The sequence below is a fragment of the Mycena indigotica genome (genome assembly GCF_014461135.1).
Source record: "Mycena indigotica strain 171206Taipei chromosome Unknown Mind.scaff0007, whole genome shotgun sequence".
Lineage (NCBI taxonomy): Eukaryota > Fungi > Basidiomycota > Agaricomycetes > Agaricales > Mycenaceae > Mycena > Mycena indigotica.
Genome location: NW_023503006.1, coordinates 4,496,346 through 4,517,244, shown reverse-complemented (window position 1 = coordinate 4,517,244; position 20,899 = coordinate 4,496,346). Strand labels below are relative to the sequence as shown.

General features: G+C 50.2%; 9 protein-coding genes across 9 annotated transcripts; 7 read left to right on the top strand and 2 right to left on the bottom strand.

The window, feature by feature from the left end:
* Positions 1-1,168: 1,168 nt before the first annotated feature.
* On the top strand, positions 1,169-2,344 carry MIND_00898200 (Pirin domain-containing protein; the record flags this gene model as incomplete). Its single annotated transcript, XM_037365627.1, has 5 exons — positions 1,169-1,265; positions 1,316-1,342; positions 1,390-1,911; positions 1,961-2,215; positions 2,268-2,344. The coding sequence occupies 5 exons, from the start codon at positions 1,169-1,171 to the stop codon at positions 2,342-2,344; spliced, it is 978 nt and encodes a 325-aa protein (XP_037218869.1).
* Positions 2,345-5,290: 2,946 nt separating this feature from the next.
* On the top strand, positions 5,291-6,525 carry MIND_00898000 (Short-chain dehydrogenase/reductase family protein; the record flags this gene model as incomplete). The annotated part of the gene is made up of 6 exons (XM_037365626.1): positions 5,291-5,375; positions 5,425-5,527; positions 5,572-6,065; positions 6,120-6,258; positions 6,311-6,416; positions 6,463-6,525. 6 exons carry the CDS (start codon positions 5,291-5,293, stop codon positions 6,523-6,525), a joined length of 990 nt encoding a protein of 329 aa, XP_037218868.1.
* A 509-nt stretch (positions 6,526-7,034) lies between these two features.
* MIND_00897900 (uncharacterized protein) lies at positions 7,035-8,658 on the top strand (the record flags this gene model as incomplete). The annotated part of the gene is made up of 3 exons (XM_037365625.1): positions 7,035-7,435; positions 7,485-8,532; positions 8,581-8,658. The coding sequence occupies exons 1-3, from the start codon at positions 7,149-7,151 to the stop codon at positions 8,656-8,658; spliced, it is 1,413 nt and encodes a 470-aa protein (XP_037218867.1). The 5' UTR covers positions 7,035-7,148.
* A 466-nt stretch (positions 8,659-9,124) lies between these two features.
* Positions 9,125-10,309, top strand: MIND_00897800 (Short-chain dehydrogenase/reductase family protein; the record flags this gene model as incomplete). The annotated part of the gene is made up of 5 exons (XM_037365624.1): positions 9,125-9,209; positions 9,264-9,366; positions 9,414-9,901; positions 9,954-10,083; positions 10,141-10,309. 5 exons carry the CDS (start codon positions 9,125-9,127, stop codon positions 10,307-10,309), a joined length of 975 nt encoding a protein of 324 aa, XP_037218866.1.
* Positions 10,310-11,240: 931 nt separating this feature from the next.
* Positions 11,241-12,570, top strand: MIND_00897700 (Alpha/Beta hydrolase protein; the record flags this gene model as incomplete). Its single annotated transcript, XM_037365623.1, has 3 exons — positions 11,241-11,343; positions 11,405-11,589; positions 11,641-12,570. The coding sequence occupies 3 exons, from the start codon at positions 11,241-11,243 to the stop codon at positions 12,568-12,570; spliced, it is 1,218 nt and encodes a 405-aa protein (XP_037218865.1).
* Positions 12,571-13,232: 662 nt separating this feature from the next.
* Positions 13,233-14,399, bottom strand: MIND_00897600 (Alpha/Beta hydrolase protein; the record flags this gene model as incomplete). Its single annotated transcript, XM_037365622.1, has 1 exon — positions 13,233-14,399. One exon carries the CDS (start codon positions 14,397-14,399, stop codon positions 13,233-13,235), a length of 1,167 nt encoding a protein of 388 aa, XP_037218864.1.
* A 1,083-nt stretch (positions 14,400-15,482) lies between these two features.
* Positions 15,483-16,698, top strand: MIND_00897500 (Short-chain dehydrogenase/reductase family protein; the record flags this gene model as incomplete). The annotated part of the gene is made up of 5 exons (XM_037365621.1): positions 15,483-15,567; positions 15,612-16,247; positions 16,297-16,426; positions 16,479-16,584; positions 16,636-16,698. 5 exons carry the CDS (start codon positions 15,483-15,485, stop codon positions 16,696-16,698), a joined length of 1,020 nt encoding a protein of 339 aa, XP_037218863.1.
* Positions 16,699-17,351: 653 nt separating this feature from the next.
* MIND_00897400 (uncharacterized protein) lies at positions 17,352-18,873 on the top strand (the record flags this gene model as incomplete). The annotated part of the gene is made up of 3 exons (XM_037365620.1): positions 17,352-17,650; positions 17,710-18,742; positions 18,796-18,873. 3 exons carry the CDS (start codon positions 17,352-17,354, stop codon positions 18,871-18,873), a joined length of 1,410 nt encoding a protein of 469 aa, XP_037218862.1.
* A 446-nt stretch (positions 18,874-19,319) lies between these two features.
* MIND_00897300 (uncharacterized protein) lies at positions 19,320-20,708 on the bottom strand (the record flags this gene model as incomplete). The annotated part of the gene is made up of 1 exon (XM_037365619.1): positions 19,320-20,708. The coding sequence occupies exon 1, from the start codon at positions 20,691-20,693 to the stop codon at positions 19,320-19,322; it is 1,374 nt and encodes a 457-aa protein (XP_037218861.1). The 5' UTR covers positions 20,694-20,708.
* Positions 20,709-20,899: the final 191 nt, after the last annotated feature.

Below are 20,899 nucleotides of genomic sequence, written 5' to 3'. Positions count from 1 at the left end.
TTGACTGCTATTTTTGGTATGACATTCAATATAAAGAATTTCAATTCAAATTCTTGTCTAATTAGGTGACTCTTGGCACCAGAGGTGCTTGGAATGTCATAGATAAGACCCGGCTACCAGTTCTCTCTTTGTGCCAAGAGGTACCAATGACTCATAGGGCCTAACAACCTGATCTGAACCTCATGCTGACAGTGACAAGGGACTGCTGAAACAGGCCCTTTTGGCTTAACCTTGACCCCACTCACTTCATTTGTAGGCCTAACAACTTGTCTGTTCTATTCCAGGTGCTTGTTTCTAAAGAGAGGCTTGCACGGCCTGACCCAAAGCTTAATATGGAAATGTCAGAAATTACCCTTTTGGCATATGTTTTTGCTTAAATCTGTGTGATATGTGAAAATTGATATAAATCAGTTGTTTGATGTGTGACAGTAAATACTACAGTACTATATAGTCTAGCACCCTGAGCTTTGGATCCTCCCCTGCTAGGACTCTGATCACAAGCCTCTAGGGCTGCCATTAATCGTAGTATCTCCAGAGAAGTTATAACCCAAAAAGTTGTTCTTGTCATTTAAAAATTGTCCTTAACAAACTTGTATATGTCATTCAGCAAGTTGTCTTAAGCTAAATAGTTGTCTTGAGCAATATTTACATGACAAGCACAAAGTTGTTGTGCTTGATAAAGTAGTCAATATGAAGTATATTTTTAGTTATATTTTACCAAGAAAGGCAGTTGTCTCTAGTCTTCTATAGTATGTCTCTCATACAAGACCTAGCTAAAGTAAGGCAATTACTGCTTGCAAGTTGCAAGTTGCATCTGACTCAGAATATGTTTCTCCATTATCTTCTGGAGAGTCATCTTGATTGCCAGTGAGCGGTGAAACAATTGACAGCGAAACAGTCAACGGCAAGAGCACATGAATGTTCACGTGCACTGACGCGCTTCCCCGCTCACGAGAACATCATGAATCAGCTTCTGGACGGAACGCCGCCGCCGCCTTGATCTTAATAATCTCGTGGGCGTTGATTGCCAAAAAAGGAAGGCTGATATAAGCTCATCTTCTCAGATGAGACTCGCACCAACCCTCACCCACCTTGGATGCACTATAAAGGCACGGGCATAGTCGTCGCTATCATCTCAATCGCAGCTTACTTCGCCGTCCCACGCACCATGTCTGATCCTATTTCCGACTCTACTACCCCCATCTCCCGCACTGTAACCAAGAAAGTCTACGCTGTTGAAACACCAGAGGGGGATGGTGCCATCGGTTCGTTATTTCCATTAGTTTGAAGCAGTCATGGTGCTCATGCATAGCAGTCCGAAGGAGTATTGGTGGTGGCAGTCGTACGTGGACAACAAATTTGCAGAGAACAAGAATTAACTCAGTTCAGTGAAAAACCTCACCCCCTTCCTCATGCTCGACCACTTCCATGCGAGTGCTGGAGCCGGCTTCCCTGACCATCCCCATCGCGGTCAAGCCACCATTACCTACGTCGGTCGTCGTTCACATCGAGAACATGAACTAATCTATCCGTTACAGATGCTCCGGGGGTCCAGCAACCACGAAGATTCTGCTGGCCACAAGGGCGTCATCGAAGCCGGCGGTGTCCAATGGATGACCGCTGGTCGCGGCATAATTCACTCCGAAATCCCCAACTACATCCCCGGAAAACCTGATCCGATCGGCCTTCAACTTTGGGTCAATCTGCCCAAAAAATTCAAGATGGTCAAGCCTTCATACCAAGAGCTCGGTCCTACCCAAATCCCCGTCGCGGAACCAGTCGAGGGCTTGAAAGTCAGGGTGATTAGCGGGAAAAGTCACGGCAAAGAAAGCCCCGTCCGGCCTTTGGGCGGCTGCTGGTACTTCCACTACATCCACGAAAAAGAGGGTCTCGAGACCTTCCAGGAACTGCGTATGTTTCCTCCCAGTCCCCCTCTATATTTTTGCTGAATTATCGGAAGCTGCTGGATGGACCACATTCATTTACATCCTCAGTGGCTCTCTCGTCGTCGGAACCACTAGACCAACGGTGTTTGAGGCCTTCCACACACTCGTCCTCAGTGCCGACGCCAACGAGACAGGGGTTTTGCTCAAGAGCATGAGTCCAGACACCCAATACATGCTCGCCTCGGCCGAACCTATCAACGAGCCTATTGTTCAATACGGTCCCTTCGTCATGAACACCCAGGCCGAGGTTATGCAAGCGTTCAAAGATTGTGCGCATTATTTTTTATTTTTCCTTGCACAATTCTGATTACACCTTGTCAGTCCGTGAGGGACGGAACGGCTTCGAGAAAGCCTTGACTTGGAAAAGCACCATTGCTGGGATGATGTCAAGACGGTGAACTGCATTCAATACACATAACTGCTGCTGTATCATTATCTCCACCTTTTCATTGACACTTGTTCCGTGTTTGCCTATGTGGACTCGTTACTACTGCGGTTGTCTAAAGCGTTTTGCGCCCATCGAACTGTCTCCTCGCAGGCGTTGACCAGGGGATTCAATGCCGCAAAATGCCAGCCAGCAGACGAGGCATATGCTGGGGGCAGAATTGGTGCATAAAGGGCGGCAGCGGCGAGGGCAAGGTATGTATGGTATGGGTCTTCAGACAAGTCAGAGTAGCCAACACAATTGTCGTGAGATTACCAGGAAACTCATCAGGCGCCTTCGCGATCCCACCATAGGTAAACTGACAACGAGAAATAAAGTCAATCAGTGCATACGCGTCTATCTTGTCCTGTGCACCCAGAATCTGAAATTGCATTCAAACACCAACTAACAAAAAAAACCAATCATGCTTACTCGGAGTGCGGCGCCGCCCCAGAAGCAGTAACAGGAATCGGGTGGTTTGCCTGTCCGACCACGAAAACCGCCGGAAGGGGCAACTTGGTTATGGACCAGCCAGTTTTCCGAACGAGCCCGATCGACAGAAGACAACCTTGCGCTCGCTCGCGAGTGTTGTGGACCGTAGCGATGACTTGCGGCTGGAGGGGGTGCCATTTGCAGGCATGCAATCGCAAGAAAGGTCGTACCACCTGGAACAAATGTTAGCGGAGAAGCGAAACCAAGGTCAGAGTGCCAGTGACCTTGAGCCTCGCATCCTGGCAATTGGCCATAACCACCTTCATAAGTCTGTTCATTCTCCATAAGTGACCTCCGAGTCAACCAAAGATTTTCCCCACCCGACAACGTCCAACAAAGTCGATCGCTTGCTGGACGTTTATCGCTCGCCAGCCAGTTTCCCCGAAGAGAGAGCAGATGCAAAATGCACAATAGATATTCCGCATGTCTCCTTCGGCTGTTGAGTACGTGCTGGAGCTCGACAGTGGTGGTGTTGAAGCAAAGGACCCATCAGCCCTTTGACATACTCGCAGAAACGTTAGAATTCCCGGCTGACTGAGACGCGAAAAATCGTCCCGAAGAGCAGCTAGCGAGAGAATCGCAGCATACGTGGATATGATATGCGGGGTTGAGCTCTTCATCTGTAGACTTTCGTTAAAGGCGTTCGATACCAGATATTAACTTGAACTTGAAACTACTCACCGAGGTCCCCGGTTTGAATGCTGTCCCTAATGGCCCAGCTACCAAATAATGAGGTCAAAATTAAGACACTGAATCATCTACCGATGTACTGGTCCCATATCCAGCTTCTCCACGACTCTCGTTGTGCCAAAGTGGTCTGCTGATCGACTTCGCCCAGTAGATCAAGGGTGGAGATGCAGTAAAAAATTATCAGCATTCTACGAGAAATCACTGCTCAGCCCTGGAAATGCGCCGAGTGCATGTCGTCTACTACCTGGACGAGTCTAGGTCCACCATGGCCGCTGGAATCTGTGCCAATGCTTGAGTTACATGATGGATATGTGCATTGCGAGATAGCAGAGGAAGGGAAGGCAAGTCCATGCCAACCCGTTGGGAATCTTGTGTCCAAAAAGCCCGGGGCTAGTAGTTATAGTCGGCTCAATTGTAGCTCGAAGGTGCACCCCCAGCAGCGTTTTCTTGGGTCGTCCATTGCTTTCAGGCGATCATCAGCTAGAATGAGGGAATTCCGGCGCGCATCGAGGGGCGTGGCTCATCGCAGAATAACATGCCTGGCTGTCGTGCACAGGGAACCGCATTTTCTGAACAAAAACCGGTACGGGGGCCGATTTGCCGAGGCTGGTGAAGCTTGAGTGCCCGAATAGATGCCCAGGATTCAGCATCAAATCGAGTGATAATCGATGTGTTTATTGTGCATTGTGCGTTTGAGGGAATTGAAAGTTTCGAGCGTCCGGTGGTAGCAATGTGATGAGTATTTGCCACTCTAAGAGTTGCATACGGGGTATTGAAGAGGTGACGCTCGACGCGACCGATGTTGAAAGACACAAACGACGAGTTGTTGGCCAGTATTCAGTGTCAACTGCCAAAACTTTAAAATGCCAGCGAGTAGTACATCCGAAAGACGTCTTCGACGCCTGACACAATGATATACATTCTAGTGCTTCTGGAAGGAGACATGAAAACAATGTATCCAGCGAAACCAGTCAGGACCATCAGGACCTCACGAGCGCATTTGGTGGTATGTAAGTTCGTCTGGTGGGAGAAATGGGAAGATATGGACGGAGGATTTTCCTCTGGAGCCAGCGAGTATCAATATCACTTCCATATGTAAGCGCTGCAGCATGGGATGGAAGTCGCCAGCTCGATGATTATTGATGGTTGGCGGAAATGAGGGTAACGCGTGACACCACTGTTCTCAAACCAATTTGTGCAAAGACAACTCAAGCTTGCAATAATTCTGCGCTGCTACTGCTACTCCTGTAGGCTATGACTAACATTCCCGGAAGCCAAAAACGGTGAGCCGTCGTTTTCACTGGCTACTCCGAGTCAGTCGTGCTTCGAATTCTTTGTTACTAGTATTGACGGCTCAGGCTTCCCGAATATGATCACACCCAGCTGATATGGAACGAGCCAGCGATATCCCACTTCTGTCCGCCTGTAGCCCAAGCTTCAGGGCTCAATTTGCATAGGCCGCGCATGCCTCAACGATCAAGCAACTCAGAGAGACTGAGAGAGTGCAGACATTATCTCGTCGAATGATACTTATCGTCTCATAACGATAGAATACCTCCCCCCGCTTGAAGGAATGCAAGCCCCCTGCGCACTACTCGGACCACCGCCAACATGCTTACTATGACTTGGAACCGTTTGCAAGCCGCTTTCAAATCAGTCCAGGTCAGCATCAGGGTTTAGTCATCTGCAAACCTGATTTAAAACTACAACTCTCATCCGAAACTGCACTCGCTTCAATATGGTGACATACCCGATATTTGGTTTTGATACGACGGGTGAAGAGGTGGCTACGGCATTCGCCAAAGAAATCCAAGGCAAGAATGGTTAGTCGCTCTACGATCCCTGGTCCGTTATGAGGCTGAAACTGCCTAGTTCTCGTCACTGGCACTTCGTTGAATGGGATTGGTTTCGAGACAGCCCGAGCGGTCGCGAAACATGCGAATCTGGTCATCATTACCGGATACAGCAACGAGAGGTGGCCCAGACCCGCTCCCCATATTCAAGCTCATCTCCCAACAGGTTAAGGCTTTCGGAAGACGCAATCAAGAAAGAGATCCCTTCAGCCAATGTTCGGCGCCTGACTCTTGATTTATCCTCACTGGAAGCTGTTCGAAAGGCTGCAGCCGAAGTCAACGCATACCCGGAACCCATCCACATCCTCATCCACAACGCTGCTGCAGGTTTCGGTCAATTCCAACTCACAGTTGATAAGCTTGAGAATCAGCTTGCGACGGACCACGTTGGCCCGTTTTTATTGACCAAGCTTATCAAGCCCAAACTTCTCGCTGCTGCGAGTGCAACATTCACGCCCCGCGTTGTTTTCGTCGCGAGCGGCGCACACGCGTCGGTCTTTGGGGATGGTGTTGACCTTGACTATCTGAAAGCACCTTCCCCAAACAAGTATAACAGTGCAACGGTCTACCATCAAGCTAAATCGGCCAATATCTTGACTGCAAGCGAACTTGCACGTCGTGCCAATGGCGCGATTCTTGCTTACAGTCTGCATCCCGGTGGTGAGTTTGCTATTATATGCTTTCTATCGACTTGTGTCGAATCTAGCATTATAGTTATCCTCACCAATATAATCACATCGTCGACGGATCCTATCACTATCGCAGCGTTGCAGCAACTCCAAATTCTCGACAACGACAAGAAGCTCAATACAAAGGAGATCCAGTGGAAGACTATATCGCAAGGGGCAGCAACGTTTGTTTCACATTATATTTCGTCTTCCGCTTCCCACATTGACCTCTTCAAGAACTATCGCGGCGGCTTTTGATCCTCGTGTTGCAGCACACTCTGGAGCGTACCTCGATGATTGCAAAGTCGCAACTGAGACCGTCTCCCATCATGCTATTGATCCGGTAAGCTTCTGAGCCTCTGGAAGCGATGTGGCTCACCCCTCGAAAGCTGAAGGCGAAGAAACTCTGGGAAGTGACGGAGGAAATTATTGGAGAAAAATTCGTGGTTTAGGTTTGGTTTACATAGGCATACTACCCGTGCTATTCGCGTCGGTATAATAGCCTATCAACATCGGGGTCAACCTGGAGGAAAATACAAGTATACGCCGAGAGGAATTAAGGGAACAAGTGCTGGCTCTCTTTAACTTGAGTCTTAAGCCGCCACTGGAGCTCTGAGCTAGACGGTAAGTACTTATACTGTAAGTACTGTAGCCGACTGACTCGGAGTTTGATTTGGGCACTCTCCTTCGGAAAATACACGCATGTCTGGATAAACTTTGAATATACTGATGTCTTCGGCATCTCGCAAGCAGTAGGACAAGCAGACGCGAATAAGTATGTACTAGGGCATATTGTGGCACGTGCGCGCACGGGGTCCGAGTCACGGCCGCGGCCACCGCCGCCACCGGTCACATCCGTGTCTACTTTAGCTTTTTCCTCCGTGAACATGGCCGCAAAGGGCCGCAAATCTGCGCCGGTCCGATATGTTTACCGACTCCAACAGTCGCCTGGAATACAGTACAGATCTTTGCGGCGTCGGGTCAGTTCCCTTTTACAACAGGTTACGGCAACCACCGCAACACCTGGATTTTGCCTGGATTCTTCTTGTCTCTCGGTCTCTGTCTGGTGTCTCGAATGAGGTCCTTACTCATACATCCTTCATGCAAGCCTCGACGAGCGGTTCTAATCCTTGTCATCCTTGGGATTGTTCTCCTTCTTTTCACGCACCCAACAACCCGCGCGAGAGGCTACACTTTCCTTGGTCTCTCTATTGCGCCATCGTACTACTGGCTTCGTTTTCAAGCCGAGCGGCTGCCACAACATAATCTTGCCTTGCCATTTCCTGAAGGTAAAACTGGCCGTTATGTGAAGTTTTCGGTGCAGGTGAACTTTTTGGGGTGGAACAACTGCCTGGGAGAACGGTGTGTAGTTGTCACTATCTTTGATGTGTGTGCCCTCTAATCCTTCTAGATTAATGAATGCTCATCTTGCTCATGTTTCCAATCGCGCCTATGTTTTCTCTGACTATTGGTGGGCCCCTGAACACTTCCCATTCTCTCCCGCTCCGAAGTCTGGTGCGCGGACACCAATGGGTGCCCTTCTCGCCGGTCCAGTTGTCGGTGGCCCATGGCATCGCGACACAACCTTTCTAAACGACTCTTCTCATCCCAAATCACCTCGTGCAATCTCTGAACGATGGTGGAACATTATCTGCCCACTGTCGTCCCGCCGACTTATCAATACGGAGGACATCAAGCCCCATATTCCTGGCGGAGTAGACCATGCGGCAGGTCAACTAATTTTCGATACGTGGCGCAAACTATTATTGGAAGCGGAGGAGAGCTGCGTGGAGATCGTGTATACCTCATTTGATGCGGATACGTTCCCTCAAATATTCGATCTGCGACTGTGGGGTGGTCAGCGAGTGCTAGAGCTCTGGGAGGCCTTCTCCGCGTCTCCTGTCAGCACCCTATTACGCCCTTCCAATATCGTATCAGCCGCTGTGGAGAGCAATCTTCGCAAAGGTGTCTTCCATGGGAGAACGGGTGGAGGTCGGCCACCCATTGGCATGCCAATGCCTTTTCGTCACATGCTTGCGATCCATCTCCGCCGCGGGGACTACATCAACCATTGTCGTTTCCTCGCAAGTGTGGGTTCGGGCTATTATGGATGGTCGCAATTGAAATTCCTCCCCGACGTGGCTGCCCATCGATTTCCCGGCTCAGACGATCCGCAGAGGGAGGCCAAGGCATTTGCTATGTGTCTTCCCGATATCAAGCAAGTGGTTGCGCGGGCCCATCAAGTAAGGCAGGACTGGGATAAGGCGCTGGACACTGTCTATTTGCTCACCAATGAGTCCGGCGAGTTTCTGGACATTCTTGTTACGGCTCTTCTTCGGGGTGGTTGGCGGACCGTGGTAACGACCCACGATTTGCAACTCGATAACGAACAGTTGGGCGTGGGTATGGCGGTGGACATGGAGATCGCCAAGCGGGCAGAGGTTTTTCTAGGAAACGGGGTCAGTTGTGCCCAGCTGCTCTCCTAATGCTAACACAACTTCTCCCAGTGGTCTTCATTCACCAGTAATGTGATTCATCAACGATTAGTAGCTGGCAAGGATCCAAAGAGCATTAGAATGTTGTAGCTGACCTACATTTGTAATAGTATACTGGTTTCCCAAAGAATAGTAGTAGAGGCTCTGGACGGACTGGAGATCACAGAAGAAGAACTAAGAACTGATCCGTGACTCACCGAAGCTTACGAGAGCATCTCGTCACGCCACAGCTCTCTCTCACTCGCATATTCTGCGCGCAACCAATGGATTCCCAAATTACTTTACCCTCTTGGTCATTTTTCTTGGTGGCGCCCAAGTCGAAGTCTGCTTACCGCTTCTTTTGCTGACTATGGCTTTCGTCTTGCAAATGCTTCCTCCTTATTCAGCTACAGTCTGGGTCGGCGACCAGTCATCTCCCGAATTTCCCGTAAGCAGACTCAACAGGGCATTTGATACCACTTATAAGAACATTTCGTAGAGCTTCATACACCGGATTTCGTCTACTTTTGCCTTGCACACCGAACCAACTTGAGCTTTGAGGCTATTAATAATAACTATGTCCAACTATCCGACCTTCACCTTCGAAACCACGGCCGAAGAAGTCGCCGATACTTTTGCGAGCGAAATCAAGGGGAAAAACGGTGAGTATCTACTCTCTCTCCCGCGCCCAAGCTCAAAGTTGTGACACTTTCCAGTTCTTATTACTGGAACATCCCTCAACGGTATCGGGTATGAAGCAGCTCGGGTTGTTGCCAAATATGCCAACCTTATCATCATCACTGGATATAATGACGAAAGGTATGTCCCTGGCTTTCGCAGTTCTACTTTCGCTCACTCCAAGCAAGGTTAAAACTTTCTGAGACAGCTATCAAGAAAGAAAACCCCACTGCGAACATCCGACGTCTTACCCTCGATCTCTCGTCCCTCGCAGCAGTCCGTAAAGCTGCAGCGGAAGTAAATGCTTACTCCGAACCAATCCACGTCCTTATCCACAACGCTGCCGCTGGGCTCGGGCCATTCAAAACCACTGTCGACAAACTAGAGCTACAGTTAGAAACAGACCATGTTGGGCCATTCCTTTTCACCAAACTACTCAAACCGCGGCTTTTGGCGGCCTCGAGTACTACATACAAGCCGCGAGTCGTATTCGTGTCGAGTGGCGCACATGCGTGGGCGAACGGTCTCGACCTCGCCGCCTTCAAGACGCCCGAAGCGGGCAAATACACTCCAGAAGGGGCTTACTTCCAAGCCAAGTCCGCCAACATCTTGACAGCGAGCGAGCTTTCACGCCGTTCAAAGGGCGCGATTTTGGGCTACAGTCTGCATCCGGGAGGTATGTCTATATTCCGAATATGTCGGGGGTGTATTTCTGACTCTGGAACTAGTTATTCTCACTAATATCAACACTGCCGAGGACGCTCTCCCGATTATGAAGGCCATGAAAATCCTCGACGCTGACGGGAAGCCCAACACGAAAGACTTCCAATGGAAAACAATCCCTCAAGGCGCGGCGACGTGAGTCCCATGAATCATGAAAGTGCTGATATCACGATGACTTATCTCGAATGTTAGCACGGTTACTGCTGCTTTCGACCCTCGCATCATCGAAACTCCTGGTGCCTATCTGGACGACTCGAAGGTTGCGACCGAGACTGTTGCTGCTCATAGCACGGACGTAGCGAATGCGGAGAAGTTGTGGGCAGTTACGGAGGAGATTATAGGCGAGAAATTTGAATTTTAGAATACTTAAATCCTGTACTATGCATCTGGTATATAACCTACATCTACGGTCAACCCTTCAGCGCGAAGCCTATAAACTTTCTCCCTGAATTCCTCCAACGGCTCCTCTGGTTGGCGGTGCGTGGCTGCAATGAACACCTTGTTTAAGCGAGCACCGCCCGACGACTGCAATGGTTCTTCCGACCACCAACGCGACGAAATCATTGCGCTGACGATGTATTCACTGTAATCGGGGCCGATGGAGGATATGTAGCCTGTAATGATTCGAGTGATTTTCCCTCCATATTATAGAATGTGTGTGTGTGGTGTTTGAAACTTTATTAAGCTAGTATTAAGGATTGAGACAAATGAAAACTGCGCGGTCATCCACTCACCGATTCCGACCACTCGGAAGACCATGGAAAGTAACAGGAAAGAAAAGTGAATGATCAGCGTGACCAAGCTGTGACTCCCATCTGACGTCTTTCGTGAAGCTTTCGTGTTCTTTCCAAGTTCTTTCTTCAATTCACCACAGTTGTGTTTAACTCAAGCCGAGCTCGGACAGATCACATCATGCAACTGGAGATCACCAGCACACTCGTGGAACAACCGTGGCGTGATTAACTCAAGTTGTCTCTCAGCGTTTGAACTTTGCCCCTGGCACGGGTGCTACGTCGAGCCTCAGCCTGGGACGAGATACAAAGAGAGACCTTGTTCAAGCTGATTCGAGTCGTTGTTCGGTTGCAGTGGAGACGGCGGCCGCTTCAGCTGCGAGTCCTTTGAAAGGTATGGGAAACAGATGGATCAACGCCGGTGTATACTCAGCTCCATCTACAGTGGTTCGACAAGACCCCCCTTTTGAGGGACAGGTGCAGTACTAGGGCAGACCAACAGCGCAACTAGTTTCATGTCCTTTTACATCCAGTACTTACGCTACTTTTTATATAGCTTCGATGGTCCATTGCCTCCGAAACTTCAGCCACATCACGAAGAAAGTCACGCGAATATTAATGTTTCAATGTCCTGGAATAACTCTGGCTCATTGTCGCAAGAGGAGTAGGTCAGCAGATGGTCACCAAACGAGTGTATAAACTCGCTGGTTCGAGGCTTTCGTCAGATACTTACAGGATGCCAGCCTTCACAGTAACTGGAGCTTTCTTTGCGACGGCGTTGCTCTTGAGCTGCGCCTATGCAGGCACGACTTCGACTGTCAGTAACTGGGGAGACAATCCGTCTCATTTGCCGGCATTGTTGGTCTACACCCCGACAACTGTCGCCTCGAATCCTGCAATAGTCCTTGCAGTAGGTTGAGCCTTCCCCTCTCGTGAAACCACACTGAATGTTGATCTGTAGCTCCATCCATGCGGCGGGACTGGCTCACAATTCATGTCTCAATTCAACATCCCAAGCTACGCAGATCAGCTCGGCTTTCCCATCCTCTATCCAACATCTAACCAGCAGCTCGGCTTCAACTGCTGGGATGTCCATTCGACTGCGTCGACCACACACAACGGCGGAGGCGATTCGCAGGGGCTTGCCGCTATGGTTACGTGGGCGACGACCCAGTTCAAGAGCGACGGTTCGCGTGTCTTCATTATTGGCGCGTCATCTGGAGCTATGATGGCCAATGTAATGGCTGCGACGTATCCCAACCTTTTCAAAGGGGCGGCCTCTTGGTCAGGTGTTCCGGACGGTTGCTTCGCAGGCGACACGTCGAGCACACCGTCCAGCCCAGACCAGAGTTGCGCGCAGGGCCAGCGGGCATTGAACACTACCGCCGCCCAATGGGTTGCATTGGCAAAGAACAGCGATCCTGGCTACAATGGCTCTCGTCCAGCAATGCTTATCACACACGGAACGGCGGACTCGCTGGTGACGATAGCCAATCTTGGTACCCAACTCGCGCAATGGAGCGGTGTCTTGGGACTGAGTTGGTCAAAGAACATCACCAACGACCCAACTACTAACTGGAAGCGCATCGTCTACGGAGATGGAACAAAGCTTATCGGATTCGAGGTTGCTGGTGGTGGCCACATCCCGCCATTTCAGGGTGATGCGACCTTCAAGTTTTTTGGGCTGCTCGGTGGTGGGTCGGTCTCTACGACAACCACGGTCAAGAGCACTACATCAGCATCGGGTACCACGACGAGTGCGCCGCCTCCGACTGGCTCACAGGCGGCTCATTGGGAGCAATGTGGGGGGCAGGGCTGGACCGGCCCCACCACTTGCGTGGCACCGTATAAATGTACGGTGAGTAACCCGTACTACTCGCAATGCCTCTAGGACCGTATGTATGCAGCTAAAGCAGGATACATACAGACCATTGTGATTGAATCTCTCAAATTTCCTTTTTTAGTCAAACAATTTTTTTTTGATACTAGTAGTCAATCATTGAACAATGAACATGTTCTACCAATACATTGTACACGTGCCCAAGCAGCGACCCCTTCTTCAGAGAACAAGCTTTACTTGCCAAAGCAGAATTATAGAATCATAGACTCTCTGGAATTTGTCTTGTATACTGCAATGCTGCTTGGGACACTAGTAATACTAAGCAGAGCGGAACTGCGGAGGACTGTATTTGAAGTATTTCTAGGCTTGCCTTGGGCTTGACTTATTGTTTGTTAGTGCTCGCTAGTATAGCTGGTCATAGGCCGACGTACTCGTAGGAATTTAAACTCGTAGGAGGGTACAGTGGCTGGTTGGGCGGCCTGGTAGTCAGTTGTGCCATTTGGGCTTTATTATTAATATTATTATAGATATCATTAGGCTCGAACCAGCCCAACGGGCACGAGGGAGGACAGATGTGGTGCCCGTAGTTTACTGCCCAACGTATTCCGGAAGGAAAGCTGCTTCAGAGCCTAAGGTATCATGGTTCAGGGGTAAAAGGGGGAGTATAAGTAGCACAACTTGGTATTTATACATTCATTTTGAGACGCAAGACATTACAAACACTGGGAGTAGTATGGGTTGCTCACGGTGCAAGTATACGGAGCTACGCAAGTCGTAGGCCCAGTCCAACCCTGTCCACCACATTGGCCCCAATGAGCCGCCTGTGAGCCACTTGGAGGAGAACTCGAGGTCGTGCTCGCAACGGTGGTTGTGCTCTTGACTGTCGTTGTAACTCCAGTCGTTGTCGACCCCGACCCCGTTCCACCGCCAAGCAACCCGAAGAATTTGAACACAGCGTCTCCCTGGAACGGTGGGATGTGTCCGCCACCAGCAACCTCGAAGCCGATCAGTTGAGTCCCGTCACCATAAACGATGCGCTTCCAGCTGCTCGTGGGGTCGTTTGTGACGTTGTGGTTGAATGTGAGGCCCAAAACGGTACTCCACTGTGCCAGCTGGGCGTTAAGGTTGAGGATAGAAACAAGACTGTCGGCGGTTCCGTGGGTGATCAGCATTGCGGGACGGGAGCCGGAATAGTTGGGGTCTGCGTTCTTGGCAAGTGTTGCCCACTGAGCGGCAGAGAAAGTCGAAGCTTTCTGACCCAAAGGACAGGTCTGATCGGGAGTGAGGGGAGTGCTGGATGTCGCATTGAGCCAGCAGCCAGCTGGAACACCTGACCAAGAGGCAGCGCCTTTGAACAAGTCTGGATATGTCGCAGCCATAACGTTGGCCATCATAGCACCGGACGATGCGCCAATAATAAACACTCCCTTCGAACCGTCACTCTTGAATTGGGTCTTTGCCCACCCAACCATTGCGGCGAGACCTTGCGAGTCACCACCCCCGTTGTGGAGGTTGGTCTGGGTTGACCAACAGTCCCAGCAGTTGAAGCCGAGCTCTTGGTTGGAGGTGGGGTAAAGCACGGGGAAACCGAGCTGGTCGGCGTACGTGTTGATGTTGAATTGAGACATGAACTGCGAGCCGCTACCGCCACATGGATGAAGCTTAAATGAAATGGCTTGAGCTAATGAGCAATATGGATGGCTGGGATGACACACCGCAAGAATAATCGGGGGGTTCGAAACAACCGTTGACGGAGTATAGACCAACAACGCGGGCAGATGGGAGGGATTGTCTCCCCAGTTGCTGACCGTCGATGTACTTCCTGCATAAGCTCCCCACACAAATAGGGTTGCCACGAAGAAAGACTGAGAGAGGCGCATGTTGTCCTACGTTGAGGTTACTGGTCCTGCTCGCCCGCAACGAAAACACTTTATACACTCGTTTGGATCGTCGTCCGCTGACCGCCTCCCTTTGCGATATTGAGCCAGAGTTACTCCAGCGAAGCCCTGTGGTGGCCAGAGCGCCTGGAAAGCCGACAGCGTCGCACCATCCACGTGATGAAATTGCCCCGACGAACTTGCGAAAGACGCAGATATATTATGACACTGAGCGTCATTCTCGGAAGCAGTGTGTCGGGGCTTGGCACCTGGTCTGTGGCAGTAGGCGGCGGTTGCCCAATGACTCCAATCCTTTGTCATCTACTTGTGAATATATTTTACTTCGTTGTCTCGAGGAGCGAGACACACACAAGCCAATTTCAAAAGAGACAACTCCGGCAGCGCCATGAACAGAACAAGAACGAAAGCCGGAAGAGTAGGTCGGACTGCAGCATTGTCAGCCATGAAATGTCACAGCGGAAAGCTTGCAAAGCCTTGCATCGCTCACATTCAACGATTGTGTGTGTGAGTTAATTGTCGTCGTCGTCGTCGTACTCTGGTTCAAGCATGGTTGATTCAGAGTGACAAGAGTCACAAGGAGGTGACAATGAGTGACGCCATGTGACTCTTGTTGATTCTTGCGTCGATGCAGCCTGCAGGATGCACAATGCAATGATGCAATAGCAATGGCGAGCTTCCCGCTATATATCATCTAAGAAGAGATGCTGACACATATCCGCCATCTGCTCATGAGTAATGATATTCTCAGCAGCATTGCGGACTTGTTCAAGAAGTTGATAGACTGTGAGAAACTCACTACGCTCACCGACAACAACAGCTGACAATTAGCACAGCGATAAGAATTCTGCTGCTGACCTATACGATCTTCCTGAAAGTTCGGCTTTGTAAACTCGAAGAGGCGTGGGCGAGACAGTGTACATGGAGCTGTCGGAGCGGCGAAGTCTTCGTCAGCCTCTGGTGGCTTGATTCCCAGAGATGTCCATCAGGTGTATATAAGCTCACAACTCGAAGTTTTCTGTCCACAACAGCACTCTGATTCCCCACGAGATTATTTCACCTCTAGCAATGGCGACATATCCCAAGTTTTCTTTCGAAACCTCGGCTGACGAGGTTGTGACCGCATTCGTTGATGAGATTAAAGGGAAAAATAGTCAGTCGCAGCTGTTTCTTACTTTTTACTAAGATAACCTTCAGTCCTCATCACCGGCACCTCTTTGAACGGCATCGGTTTCGAAGCCGCTCGCGCCCTCGCCAAGCAGGCAAACCTCGTCATCATAACGGGATACAACGACGAGAGGTGGTCTTTCGCATGTTTGAAGCCATTCCTCTCATCGACTCGTAGATTGAAGTTATCTGAAGACGCAATCAAGAAGGACAGTCCTAGCGCCAATGTCAGACGTCTCAAGCTTGACTTGTCGTCTCTTTCTGCCGTCAGAACAGCTGCAGCAGAAGTTAACGCATATGCCGAGCCGCTCCACGTGCTTATCCACAATGCTGCCGCCGCCCTCGGGCGCTTCAAGGTCACCGTCGATGGGCTTGAGAGCCAGATGGCCACAGACCATGTCGGCCCGTTCCTCTTCACCAAGCTCTTGAAATCAAAACTCCTTGCTTCAACCACGGCAAGTTACACGCCTCGAGTGGTGTTCGTGTCAAGTGGCGCGCATGCATTCGGGAATGGCGTCGACCTTGCTTTGATGAAATCACCAGACGAAAGCAAATACACTGCTACCGATGCATATTTCCAAGCCAAGTCCGCTAACATTCTCACCGCTATCGAACTTTCGCGTCGTTCCAAAGGGACGATCCTGGGTTATAGCGTTCATCCCGGCAGTAAGTTGTTTACTTGGAGTTTTAAGGCCAGACTCTTATCGCCATGCAGTCATTTCCACGAATATCAATACTGCGGCAGACTCAATTCCTATTTTGCAGGGTATGGGCATCCTTGACGCTGATGGCCAACCCAATACGAAGGACTTTGAGTGGAAGACGATCCCTCAAGGAGCCGCAACGTGCGTTCTCAGCGCGTATATCGCTCCTACTTATGGCTCACATGCACTCTAGTACCGTCGCGGCTACGCTGGATCCTCGTCTCACGACAACTCCTGGAGCTTACCTCGACGACGCGACAATAGCGACCGATAAGGTCGCCAGCCATAGCTCTGACCCAGTTAGTCATCTTCATGCAGTTAAACAACGAACTCTAAAATCTCACTGGCAGGTCCGAGCAGAACAACTGTGGAATGCAACGGAAGAAATTGTCGGGGAAAAGTTCGAATTTTGAAGGCCCGGGCCCATCTCCGAGCCCCAGAGTCGCAGATATAATTATATGTAAATGCTCCCTGGCTGTTCATTGAAACATCGCCGTCCACATCCACTCGGGTCTGTTTACTGACTTAACTTCTGAAGTTCATAAGCGCGACCAAACTCACAGCCAATTTCTTTGACCCGCTTGTGACCGTGACCTGACGATCTCCATTTGCTCCCACGTTCCTCAACACCGCTGGATGATTTTCGCGAGCGCCGCCACTCGCGGCAATGCAATGAATTACACGGGGATTGCGAAGTGGATCCGCAGTTCGCACAGCCTTGTCACTGCCCCATGCTCTTCCATCAACGACTTGAGTTCGCTCGATGGTAGCCAGGGCCGTTTGAGGCCCAGCACCCACCCAATAACTGTACCCATCGCCACAAATTCATGGATGCCATATGTAGAAACACTGGACCACTGCGGTAATTCTATCCCTATCCCTATCCCACAGACATTCGGCGTTGAAACGTTTTCCCTCTCATCGGCATGCCGATCGGCCAATCTTCACCTCGGGTCAGTTTCCTTTTGCGCATCTTATGGCACAGAAATACTAGATTCGTGGCCACCGCGTTTCTGTCTTCCGCGTTCATACCCGACATCTTCAGGCAAAACTGCCTTGAGCTCGAATGAGCGGTCGATGGTCGTCGTTCACCCCAACTTCATACAAAATCCGCCGAGCCTTTCTTTTCCTCATTATCCTTTCGGTGGTCTTTCTCTTGCTCGTCTCACACCCAACAACCCGCACAAGAGGCTACAAATTGCTGGGTGTCTCAATTGCTCCGTCATACAACCAACTCCGACGCAAAGTCGAGCGTCTACCGCAACACAACCTCGACCTGCCTTTCCCCGAAGGCAAGAACGGCCGTTATGTGAAGTTTTCGGTACAAGCCAACTTTTTGGGATGGAATAACTGCTTGAACGAACGGTGCGTGGGTACTGTACATGTCTTCGATGCTCTTGTGCTCAGTGCTCACAAGTTGTCAGATTAATGAATGCTCATCTTGCTTATGTCTCTAATCGCGCATATGTTTTTGCGGACTATTGGTGGGCCCCAGAGCATTACCCTTTCCCTCCCGCTCCAGAGTCTGGCGCTCGAACGCCAATGAGCGCACTTCTTGCTGGTCCAGTTGTTGGTGGCTCGTGGCATCCGAGTCATCCTTCCGGACCCAACCCACCTCGAGCAATTTCTGAAGCATGGTGGGGAACCGTTTGCCCCCCTTCATCTCGCCGTCTCATCAATGTCGAGGATGTGAAGCCCAGCATCCCAGGCGGGGTTGACCATGCTTCCGGTCAACTCATTTTCGATACATGGAACAAGATATTGCTAGAAGCAACGGAAAATTGCATCGAGGTTGTTCATACGTCGCTACAAATCGAACCGTTTCCTCAGATTTTCGATCTTCGGATTTGGGGTGGCCAACGGGTTTTGGAGCTCTGGGAGGTATTCTCGACGTCTCCTGTGAGCACCCTGTTACGCCCGTCGGAAATTGTGGCATCGGCCGTGGAAGGCAATCTACGCAGGGGCGTTTTCCACGGGAAAACGGGCTGGGGCCGACCAGCTGTGTCGAACGATCCGTTCAAGCGCATGCTCGCCATCCATCTTCGGCGCGGAGACTACATCGAGCATTGTCGTTTCCTTGCGAGTAGTGGTTCGGGCCATTACGGCTGGTCACAATTACCGATGCTCCCTGACGTCGCCAACCACCGACTACCGAGCCCAAATGATCCTCATCGGGAAGAGAAGGCATTCGTGATGTGTCTCCCAAATGTAGACGAAACCTTGCTGCGAGCTCAGCAGGTCAAGCAGGATTGGGGGAGGAAGAACCTCGATATTCTCTACTTACTCACCAACGAGTCCGGCGAGTTCCTGGACAATCTCGTTGCGGCATTGCGACATAACGGCTGGCCAACAGTTGTTACCACTCACGATCTATGGCTGAATAATGAACAGCTGGATGTGGGGATGGCGGTGGACATGGAGATCGCCAAACGAGCAGCGGTCTTTCTTGGCAATGGGGTTAGTCCTTCGTACTAGATAACTCTCAACTTGAATACTGACACAATTAACAGTGGTCTTCTTTCACCAGTAATGTGGTTCATCAGCGACTAGTAGATGGCAAGGACCCCATGAGCATTAGAATGTTGTAGTGGACATGTGTAACACTTTATAATATGTACTAGGATACTAATTCTCCAAAGCATAGCAGAGCTTCAGTGTCTTTCAAGTTTAGCTGGGGTCCTGTGAACCAGTCCTTGCGACTTATCAATTGCAATCCCAATCCCAGCCCACTCAAGCTTGAAATGCTGATGCAGGACTCGGAGTAATTTCTGAGAATCGGTTGCCGGTGCTCAGGTACAACACATGAGGCCTGCATGAGGCGCTTCCCGACAGACGCGGCGGGACACAAGCCAATGATAGAGCTTGAAGGTATTTGTGCGAAACTCGCGAGGAGGGTCTTGAGCAGACGCCTGTGATTATTATGACTCGGATTAGATAACTTGGAGAATATATGGTAAGATGAAGAGCAACTATGTACAGTACATAGTAAACAGCTTGCGCTACTGTATTCCCTTTGCTTAAAATGTTGCGGATTCTAATAAGGCGTTTTCGAAGCAGAGTGGAGCTTGAGTCGGAGGGTTGGTCTTTGGAACAATGTCAAGGCGCGGGAAAGATCGGTAACATCGCCTTCGACTGTGACAACGGAGAGGTCCAAGAGCTCAAGTTGATTGTGTTCCTGTAAGGCAGGAGCCACTGAATCAATGCTGGAGAGTGGTGGGGAAATTAGACGGAGAGAACGCAAGTTGGGTAGGTGGTTGGGCATCCCCAGGATTGCGAAGACTTCATTGACATCCTCTTCAACTAGTGGTCCTTTGTCTCCGGCGCCGAGTCGTAGATCAAGCCCGACCGTGTGCAACATAGGCGCCACCTTCAGGCCTGCCACGATGGCGGCGGGAGACGTCCTTTCGAAAAATAAGGCATGCAAAGGCCACGTAGAGCGCTCGGCTAGTAAGCTGAGCTTCCCAATATCTGACTCTTCCATATTTTCAATTTCGAGTGTCGTGAGGGCAGGAAGCGTAAGACGGGGAATGAGGGGCAATGCATAATGAAGTCGAAGTATGCGCAAGGCAGGCATCGGGATTAGCCTTCCAGCGACATCCGGTTGATGATACACCGAAGAAAAGCCGGAGCGTCTGAGAGTAAAGTCTAATTCTTGCAACAATGGCATTTGTTCGAGCAGTGGCGAGATCTCATACAACTCCCGGTAGACTGCCTCGAATTTTGTGATTTGACTCCATGGAAGAGTGATCCAATCCGTAGAGGCATGGATCAAACGTGCTGAAGTGAGTTGAGGAGCGATGAGGTTATCAAGAAGGGCCGATTCATGGAGGGCATCTTCGTCTTCATGCTGGGCCTCGTCTATTATCAACGAGAAGTCTTTCAACATCGGAAACGAAATTTCACGGTAGAAATGGTCGACAGTGCGTCGGTCAATTGTAATAGCAAGTGTTTCTATCTGTTTTGCTAAGTGCGGTAGGATGGCGAAAACTGTGGCGGCAGTTTTCACAGAAGCGGTGAAAACTGAGTTGAGATGGAGGGCAAGGTTGAGAGGATGGTCCTGTGCGCGACGCAGCCAGATGGAGACGATGGTAGAAAGCTCGTAGTCGCGTTTGGGGGCGTTTTTGCGAGAATAGACAGTGAGCTTCGACCATAAGGCGGGTCGCAAAAGACACCTTCGCCGCCATACCCGACAAACGCTGGCGAGGAGAAGGGGTCCCGGATCTCGAGAGATGATTTTTCCATCACGACGAGGCGGGCAGCCAATGTGTGGCGAGCTGGTCTTGATGTACAAGTCAAAAATATGATCAACGAGCTCGAATGGGAGAGGTTGAGAATTTGAAGTAGTAGAGGTGAGTGTTTCATGGTGAATTCTGAGCTTTTTTAGTGCCGTCTGCACGCTGTCCTCCATGAGTGGAGGGAAAGTCTAGGGAACGAGTACTTACTTATGTAATTTCGTTCGTCTGATTCTTAGACTCAGATTTCGTCCAATTCTTGATTTTGAGTCCATACTGAGTAGTCTTGACACAAATTTCCCAAATTCAGTAGTCCTCCTCCTTCTCTTCTGCCATGATGTCGAATGCTTCAAAAAAGTGTTTGCGTCGGGTGACCTCCTGA